General features: G+C 38.6%; 1 protein-coding gene across 5 annotated transcripts in view; it reads right to left on the bottom strand.

Moving 5' to 3' along the window:
- Window positions 1–10,271, bottom strand: part of RABGEF1 (RAB guanine nucleotide exchange factor 1) — a 61,062-nt gene that overhangs the window by 31,839 nt on the left and 18,952 nt on the right. For 3 of the 5 annotated variants that reach the window (XM_029949447.1, XM_029949448.1, XM_029949444.1), the window contains exons 2-3: window positions 8,891–9,079; window positions 6,307–6,473 (exon numbers count right to left, since the gene is read on the bottom strand). In XM_029949447.1, the coding sequence (XP_029805307.1) occupies window positions 6,307–6,473; window positions 8,891–9,069 (346 nt within the window). In that variant the 5' untranslated portion in view covers window positions 9,070–9,079. The remainder of the gene's footprint in view (window positions 1–6,306; window positions 6,474–8,890; window positions 9,080–10,271) is intronic. The other 2 variants (XM_029949443.1, XM_029949445.1) reach the window with 1 other exon arrangement.

Below are 10,271 nucleotides of genomic sequence, written 5' to 3'. Positions count from 1 at the left end.
GGGGACTGGGGAGTGGGACGGGTTAAAGAGGTGATGGGGATGAAGGAGGGCACTGGTGGGCACCAGGTGTTGTGTAGGAGTATTGAATCACTATATTGTACATCTGAAACCAATATGATTGCACTGTATGTTAACTAACTTGAATTTAAATAAAAAGTAAAAAAATAGTAATAATAAAAAAAATAAAAAGTCTTCTTAGCAGAATAACATATGCTTTTGAATTATAATGGTAATACTTACAGTTATCATTTAAGAATTTTCCGTATTGCAGACACTGTGATTTACTATATGTTCTCATTAGTCCTTAAAAATTTAGATGTCTGAAATGATGAAATAATAATATCTACTATTTTAGGCCACATATACACTGAGGTTAGAGAAATTAAGTCACTTATGTGCTTCAGGTCACACAGGTAGAGGAAAAGCTGAAATCCGAAACCAGATCTGTTTAATTTCCAAGCTCAGGTTCTTTACAACCACACCATAATGCTCCTACTATTATTATAGCACCTACTTATTCCTATTTAAGCAAATTAATGAGTATCAGTTCAGTACCTATTACATAAAGCTGCCTGCAAAGGGAGATCACACTAAATCCAGTTAAATCTTTGATATATAAAGTAAACCTGTAAAAGCAAAATCTTCACTAAATTTGTTTGAAGAATAGGTGTGAAAGAGTAAAGACAAATGAGTTATGTCAATTATAAAAAAAAAACATGATCATGTAGTAAAGATGATTAACACCATTTCTAGTACTAAAAACATTTTATGTGTCAATGTTAAAAAATTTACTGAAGAATCCCATGTTTCTCAGATTATCCAAAAAAAACCCCAAAAAACAAAACTAAACAAACAAACAAAAAAAAAAACAAGGGCAACTCAGCAGATTATTACAGGACACAGAGGAGCCAACTCGGCAATTAGAGGCTTGAAACTTCCAGTCCCACCTACCCCGACTCCTGACTTTCAGAGGGCAGAGGGGGTGGACATTTCCTGATCACCAACAGCCAATGATTTCATCAAGCATGCCTATGAGATGAGGCTGCCATAAAAATCCCTGAAGGCTTAGGTCTGGAGAGCTTCCACACCGGTGAACACATCGAGGTGCTGGCTGTACGGCTCAACCAGAGAGGGCATGGCAGCGTGGCCCCCTGCCCTATACCCTGCCCTGTGTTCTTCCATTTAGCTATTCCTGTGTTGCATTCTTTGTAATACATCAGAAGCATTAATGAAGTGTTTTCCTGAGGTCTGTGAGTCATTCTAACAAATTGTCATATCTGAAAAGAGGCCTGTGGAACCCCCAGCTTCTAGCTGGTTGGTCAGGAGTATGGGCGCCCAGCTTGTGGGGGGCTGCAGCTGGCCTCGGGTGGACACTCGTCTTATGGAACTGAGCCCTCAACCTGTGGGTTTTATGCTGACTCTGGGTAGTCAGTGTCAGAAAAATGACTGAACTGTTGGACACCTGGTTGGTGTCAAAGAATAAAAGACACTAAATACGCGGTAATGGGAAACAATTTCTCATAGTCCCTATCAATGAAAGTCAGAAAACAGGCACGATTATAAAATCAGTTCTAAATTCAAGTTGGAGAATCATTTCCTCAGTTTCATCTAAGTGCCAAAGAGGCCCTCATGATTAAAGTAGCAATTCATTAGTGATCTTTCAGACGATGTAATCAACACTATGCTTCTACTTACCTAACATCTGGGACAGCTTGGGGCAGCACTGAATGCTGGAAGATTATTGTTTTATTTTTACCTTATTTGGAAATGACCTCAAATGTACAGAAAAGCTGCCAGACTGCTACAAATAACTTCTTTACACCTTTAACTCAGATCAATGAAACTGTAACCTTTTGTTATGTCTGTACTATTTTTTCTAAATTTTCAGGTTGATTGTATATATCATGCTCTTTATCTCTTAATATGAGTGCTTCCTAACAACATGGATGTACCTTTATGGAACTACAGTATAGTCACTAAAAGAAGTATGTGGGTTTTGTCTTACGTAGGATCGAATTGAGGGCCACATCTTCATTTGCGGTCATGCATTACTTAATCTCCTTAACCTCTAAGGGCTCCCGGCCTTCCTTTGTTTCTGTGATATTGACAATTTTAAAGAATAAAACAGGCAGTCATTTTACTGGATGCCCCTCAATTTGGGTTTCTCTGCTGTTTTCTCATGACTGGATTCAGGTTATAACTTTTCAGCTTAAGTATTAACATCATTCACGGTATGTTCTTCTCAAAGGATCATATCTGGAGGCGCATAAGGTCCATTTCGCATCATTACATAGTTACCATTTCTCTATTTGTAATTAATAAATTAGCTGTGGGAGTTAATTTGAGATCATATTCATAATTTGTTCCTCAGGAAACTTCTCTCACCTCAGATTTAGCATCCACTGAATCAATTCTTACTATGATGACTGCAAAAAGGCTATTTCTCATCCCCATCAACCCTCCCATATTATTTAGTCACCATTCTATGGTAAAAAAAAGAGCCATCTTCTCTCTTCTATTTACTCATTTACCTATTTTATTTTATGTTCTATTATGTTTGTTTATTTTTGAGAGAGAGAGAGAGACAGAGAGAGACAGAGCACGAGCTGGGGAGGGGCAGAGAGGGAGACACAGAATCTGAAGCAGGCTCCAGGCTCCGAGCTGTCAGCACAGAGCCCAACACGGGGCTCAAACTCACAAACCACGAGATCATGACCTGAGCTGAAGTCAGACGCTCAAACAACTGAGCCACCCAGGCGCCCCTCATTTATCTATTTAGTTAGCTGAAAAAACTAATGGATTATTTTATTCAGGTATACTCCATTTATTTATAAATTTGGACAGTGGAAATCCACAGAAGATGGCTTCTGGGTCTTCCCACATTTTGGGTGGCCCCTCTTTCTCTGCTCCAGCTCCAGAATCAGTCTTTTCTCAACAGAACTCTCACGTTCACTTTAGTGAAGATTAATACTTAGAATCTAAGGTCTGGGTGGAAAATTTGGTATTTTTCTGTTCTAATAATAGAGAAGATATTCTTCCTATGAGCACTGCCTTTAGATTAGTTTGTGAAAGATGTACACAAGATTCTACTCAGGACACCAACATCTAGTTGAACTCTCAAAGAAAAGGGACTTTTGAAATATATGGGCAAGTATTTCAACTTGACCATCCAACTATGACTTATTGTGTAAGCTGTAATAGAGCTCACCCAATCTTACTTCAGAGATTTAAAAACTCGTAGTAAACTCTCTGAGTCTTTACAGTCAAGCTATTCCATTAACCTTCTCTGAAGGGCATCCCAACTCTTACCAGGATATTAAATATTCTTCAAAATCCTTATAAGATTATATTTATGTTCTATTTACCACCAATCTGCCTTTGTTTAAGAGCTTTCTTTCATGCCATCAATAGAAACAAGAAAAATATCAAGAGCCAAGGCATTATGTATTAATGAAGTGAAATAAAGAATACAGAATGCAAAAGGTCTAATTTAGTCGAGACTCAATAAATTAAAACCACATTTAGTATAGGCTAACCTTATCCACATGCAAAGGCCAAATAATCAGTCTGAAATGCAAAGTTCATCTGGCAAAGTTATAGAAGCAGTCTGTGAAACAAAGATCAAACAGGATCTTCTTTTGTAATAAACACATATCAGGTTTTTTTTTTAATATTTTGAGGTCTTTATCCCTATATGCTTTCTATAGGCTACAAACAACTAAAGATAAAAAAATCTAAGGTAAGAATCTATCATTCAAAAAAAAGCTAAGAAGTATCCCGGCTAAACATTTTTTAAATAAAAACAACTTGGGATTGTTTCTTTTAAAGTACAAGTCTTCAGGGCGCCTGGATGGCTCCGTCGGCTAAGCATCTGAACTCTTGATTTCGGCTCAGGTCATGGTCTCATGGTTCATGAGTTTGAGCCCCACAGTGGGCTCTGCACTATAAGCACAGATTCTCTCTCCCTCCCTCTCTGTTCCTCCTTAACTTGTGCTCTCTCTCTCAAATAAATGTTAAAAAAATAATGAAGTACAAATCTTCTTTCATAAAATAATGCACATTGTACAGACAGTCTTAGGACACGATTTTTTTTTAAGTGTCAAAGAATGTGCAGGACTATTAAGTCCTTAAGTAACAGAAATCTCATCAACTATCTATCCATAGATATAGATACAGATGGAGATTTATGTTCACATACATATACTAGAGGTCAAGAGATATAATGGGAAGAAAGTAGAACCATGAGACTTGAGTTTTAATACAGCAACATATTACAGGACCTTGATTAAGTTAGCTACTATTTATCGGCTTTCATGCTGTCATTTGTAAAATGAGGCAGTTAGAGCCAAGGGCTTTAGAACTTCTTTACTATTTCATCTTCTGTCACAGTACACCATTTCACTGTATATCATAAATTCGTAAGGTTCATGAGACTTTCCCAAAGCAAAAAACATAATTTAGGCTAAATTGGAACGAATGGTTTTGATCAGTACCTTTGAGCTCCTTATTAGTAGAGATTACGCTATCAGAAAAATGATGTGTATTTTCAACTAGCTAACATTTATTAGAGACTTACTGTGTCAGGTGCTGTGCTGAACTCTTTTAACTGGATCAGCTCACTGAATTCTGAAGGCGTGCCTACAGTAGGTATGACTGTCCCTCAGAATAGACAGAGCTTAAAGAAATTAGCTTGCTTAAGGTCACAACAGCTGGCAAACCGCAAAGCTGAGAGGCAAAAAAGGTTGAGTCCAAAGTTCATGCTCTTCAGCACCATACTTCAGTACCTCCTACTAAATTAATGATGAGTCAGATACATTCTGCATCTAATCTTGATTATTCCCATTCTAATTACAATAGAGAAAACTGCTATAGTGACAGCCAGCCAAGAAACAATGTCAAATTAACCATGTGAACAGAAAGATTACTTAAAGGTCTGCTTCTTATTAAAGTGCTGTGTTTTTGGTAACAAGCAACATTTTCTTCTTTAAAAATTTTTTTTTAATATTTCTTTACTTTTGAGGCACGGAAGGCAGCGAGGGAGGGAGACAGAGGATCTGAAGCAGGCTCAGTACTATGAGCACAAAGCCCAATGCGGGCCTGAACTCACTAACCATGAGATAACCTGAGCCAAAGTCAGATGCTCAGTCAACTAAGCTACCCAGCCACCCAAGCAACCTTTCCTCCTAATAAAACAAACAACAGCCATTAAATCTGAAAGACCAATAAAGATCTTTTTTTTTAAGTTTATTTATTTATTTATTTTGAAAGAAACAGCGCACAGAAAGGGCAGAGAAGGAGAGAAAGAGAAGCCCAGGCAGCCTCTACACCATCAGTGCAGAGCCCAGAGTGGGGCTCGAACACATGAACTGTGCGATTATGACCTGAGCCAAGTCCTGAGACTTAACTGACTGAGCCACCCAGGTGCCCAAGAACAGCAAAGATCTTAAGATGTGATATTATTACTCATTTCCCTACCTTTAGGCAGACAAAACCCACTCCTGACAATTACCCCAGATGGCGGGGTTTGTCCAAGAGAACATCTCTTCAGATCGCACCAGGCTTGTCTCCATCACCATTTCAAATGTAATGCATACCTCTAATTACCAACATGAAGGTTCAAAGACAACGCTGACCAGACAGTCTTTCTTGCTTCCAGCTAGGCCACTTCCACTAGCCTGTCTGCTGACTGGTAGAACGCGTGTTACTGTATCAACAATCCTTCTGCTGGGTATACAGCATTTTAAGAAGCAGATGAAAAAGATAAGGTACATACAAATCAATGTACCAGAAAATGCCTTCTATGGGTTATTTCTCCCCTCCAAGCGGCCAAAGCAAACCTTCTCTTTTATGTTCCCTATATATTTCCTCAAGATGCAAGCTGTCTCTCAAGCTCTTAGAAAACCTCTTTTTTAGATGACTTTAAGCCTAGAAATAGTCATTTTTGATAAGAAATGGTTAAGTAAGGATATTATACAAAGGAGAATAAAACACAATCCAAAAATTAAAGGCATTTAAAAAAAAAACCCCAAAAGATAGCCATTTGGATGGGAATAGATTTTATAAATAATTTTAATTCTCTTTATTCCTCCTATAGAGTAATAAACAGACTTCTCTCACACACAATGTCCTCCAACCAACGAGATTTTTGGTTTCATATATTGTGTGACCCTTAAACCAATTTCAATTTCAAATATGGGTTGATATCCCCCGAACACTTACAGAAATTAAAAAGCAGAGCACACATGCACTGTGGGTCTATTCTCTATCTCCCTGAACACAGAAGAAGAAAGAGACTAAGAAAATTACCCTTCTTTGATGCAACCCTGGATGAAGCACTGAAGAATTTCTTCACTGTGGTAACCTTGCGGGTCTTCTCATTGGTTTTTTTTTCTTCAAACTTGGAAAATGTGAGGGATTGGGCCCCCTGGCTGCTCTGACTGCTGGCAAAGGCCTCTTCCTCCTCCCGCTGAAGTCTGTAATTCAAAAGAGATTATGAATGAGCCAGACATCCTCCAAGTTTTCCTTGAATCTGAAGCTATTACTCAATGAATTGCAGAAATGGAGGCTAAATATATCAAATAAGTCTGAGATGCCTGAATGAAATTATCCCAAACACTCCTAGATTCAAAAAGGACCTTCTCCCTAGTTCATATTCATTTAGTAAATGCACTAAGGTTACATAAAAGAAATAAACTCTAGTCCTTTTTCCTAACAAGCTCAATGCAAAGGAAAAAGAGAAAACTATATAATGAGAGAGCTCCTACAGTAGAGAGTAAAACCTAATTGCTATGAGAAGATAGGAAAGAACTTAATCTGCGGGAGGAGCCGAAGATCATTGTAAAGTGGTGACCTTTACATCAGTCTTAAGAGGTGAATGGGGCTCCACCGAGTGAAAGGGTATTCCAGGAAGAGGGAGCTACTAACGTGAAGGCATATGGTTTCCTTTGCAGACTAAGATCAACACAGCCACTGGTATGACTTGACTGCCAAGCCCATTATATCCAAGATTTCATCATGTAGTGGGGAACCAAGAAAGACTGTAAACCCAATAAAATCACCATCATCAGATCTGTGCTTTAGAAAACGAATGCAGGTTGCTATGTGATAACTTGAGGGGCAATAATTAAGAATATATTATACACAGATTTAAGTGAGGGGAAAAGAGATCTGGAAACTAAGAAAGGATGAAATTCAAGAGACTTCTCTGTGCTGGAATAAGTTCTATTTATTGCTCATGTAAGGAAGGTAAAAGAGAAATTAAGAATGACTCTCAATGTTTTTCAGCCAACTGAATAAATCAGTGATTTCATTAACTGATACAGAAGAAGGGTAGGAGGAATGTTGGGATTGACTAAATAAAAGAAATAAATTTGGCCCTGGGCTAGGTCCAAGGTATTGAGGTATGTATAATAAATCTGAAGAGCTATCTATAGAACAACATTCTATATGGTGATCCCAGCAGTACCACCTGGGACCTTGTTAGAAATGCAAATTCCCAGACCTCACTTCCACCCTACTAAAGTCAGAGACTCCAAGGTGAGGTCCAGTGATCCTTTTTTTATAAATGATTCTCATGCTTGTTCAAATTTGAAAAACGGTGTTGTAGTAAATCTCAAGCAAGGTCATAAATGAAAGAAGAAACAGCAATGAAATCATGGGCAGAAGTGTTAGTCTGAGAATGGAATAGGAACACACCTCTCTCTGAGACAAAAGAAAGACAGCATCAAGACGGGAGCACATTTTGCTGTTGGAGAGGGAAGAAAGCTACTTTCTTCACGAAACAGGACCAGCTACTGAGATGATCAGGAGTGCAGTGGGAAACCTGAGCAAGTACTTCATGTTCTAGGTCTGTATTTTCTCTCTGTGACCATCGAGTTACTGAAAGCAGTGAGTATGCATAATTCCCCAAGTTCACCGCAGATGTTAGCAAAGTAGCCACTCAACAAACATGGCTGATTAGACACAAAAACTAGCACAAGCTGTCAGAGTTCAGTCTGGTGCTCTTTTAGGGAGAAGTTTTACTGCTTCTAGGATGTTCTGGTAAGAGATTAACATCATTCGTGGCATTTTATTCATCTCTATACTCACCAGCCATTCCATCTTTTAGTTTTTATCATAATCATATTTCTGGATAATATAAACTACTTTGGACTAAGAAACCTCATTTTTAAGAAAAACTTAGATTTCCAAAATGCACAGGCTCTGTATACAAATCAAAAAAGTTTTGGAGTGTCTGAGTGGCTCAGTCGGTTGGGCGTCCGACTTTGGCTCAGGTCATGATCTTACAGTCCGTGAGTTCAAGCCCTGAGTCGGGCTCTGTGCTGACAGCTCAGAGCCTGGAGCCTGCTTTGGATTCTGTGTCTCCCTCTCTCTCCACCCCTCTCTCACTCATGTTCTGCCTCTGTCTCAAAAATGAATAAATGTTAAAAAAAAATTAAAAAACAAATAAAAAAGGTTTTTACTATGATGTGTTTATCACCATCGCAGGCACTACGCTGGATGTATTTTTAAGAAAGAAAAAAAATGATGCTTGGTGAGAGCCATGTGCTGAGCCCTGTGCTCGGAACATCAGCTAGATTACTGCATTTAATCTTCGCCATGAAGTATGTGTATCTCTGTTCTTCTTCTCCGGGAAGTCTATTTTATCTCTTAGAGACTCAGTCTAACACACTCTAAACAGAAAATAATTATAAGACAAAGACAAAATGAAGAAACCACTGAAAGCTATTCATTAAATGTTGACTGAGAAGAGGGGAAAAAATTCACTCCTCCGAATATTAAGCTGACTTGCTGACAGCTCACAACAGGTGGGAAAAATGGGCTTTGACCATGGCAGAGCTGCATCTCCAGCTGTCTTGGTGTTAAACCGCCCCTGGTTAAGTCCTTTTACCGCTCTGCCAGTTCCCAGTCCTCCTGAATCTGCTTCTGCCTGGCTCTGTGGTACTCTTCCCTCCAGCACTTGGAGCAGAAACCCTGCCAAGCAGGGTTGCCATAGTAACCGCATCCTTTCTTGCATAGGAGCTCCGACTGGTCCACGTGAATTCCACGGCGTTCAGACTTCAGGCTCATCTTCTTTCTGCTAATCAAGTACAAACAAGAAAGTGTTGTTGCACTGTCATTCTTCTATCAGCACACCAATTAAGAAAATATGAGTGAGTCCATAATCTCCAAGCTATTAAGGAAGGAAGGAAGGCAGGGAGGGAGGGAAAGAGTTTAAATACACCCAAGTTCCCAGGACACATGGCTGACTCAGTTGGTAGAACATGCAACTCTTGATCTTGGGTTGTGGGTTTGAACCCCACACTGGGTGCAGAGATTATTTAAAATAAAAATCTTAAAAAAGAAAATTCTTGGCAGAGTCATACAAAAGAAAACACTTCTTAATTCCTTCTCAATAATATATAGAACACTTTAAGAAAGGACTAATATTGGAGTAAAGGCCTACATGTAACACTTGAAACTATAAAACACCTAGAATTCTGAAAACGCAGGGAAAAAAACTTCATACATTGGATTTGGCAACAATTTCTTGGATATGACACCAAATGCAGCACAAGCCACAAAAGGAAAAAATAGACAAATGTGACTATCAAACCTAAAATGTTCCGCACAGAAAAGGAAACAGTCCACAGAGTGAGAAGGCAACCTGTATGGAAAGAGAGAAAATAGCTGCAAGCCATGTATCTGCTAAGGGATTAATATCCGGCACATATAAAGAATTCCTACAGCTCAACAACAAAAACAAATAATCTAATGAAAAATCAGCAAAGGACTTGAATAGATAATTCTCCAAGGAAGATACACAAATAGCCAATGAACATGTGAAAAGATGCTCAGCATCACTAATCAGGGAAGTGCACATCAAAACCACAACGAAATACCACTCCACATCCAATAGGATGGTTCTGATAAAAAAAAATCAGATAATAACAAGTGTTGGCAAGGGTGTGGAGAAATCAGAACTCTCATACACTGCTGTTGGAAATGTAAAATAGTGCAGCTGCTTTTGGAAACAGTCGGACAGTTCCTCAAACAATTAAACAGAGTTACCATATGACCTGGCATTTCCACTCCAAGGTACATATATGAGAGAGATGAAAGCATATGTCCACACAGAAACTTGTACACAAACATTTATAACATTATCCATAATAGCCAGAAGGGGAAGAATGATTAAGAAATTGTACTATATCCTTACAATGAAGTATTACTTGGCCATAAAAAGGAATTAAGTACTGATACATGTCACAACATGATCAACCTTGAAAACA

The sequence above is a fragment of the Suricata suricatta genome, chromosome 8 (genome assembly GCF_006229205.1).
Source record: "Suricata suricatta isolate VVHF042 chromosome 8, meerkat_22Aug2017_6uvM2_HiC, whole genome shotgun sequence".
NCBI lineage: Eukaryota > Metazoa > Chordata > Mammalia > Carnivora > Herpestidae > Suricata > Suricata suricatta.
Note: the sequence above shows the minus strand (reverse complement) of the source record. Positions and strands in the feature narration are given on the sequence as shown.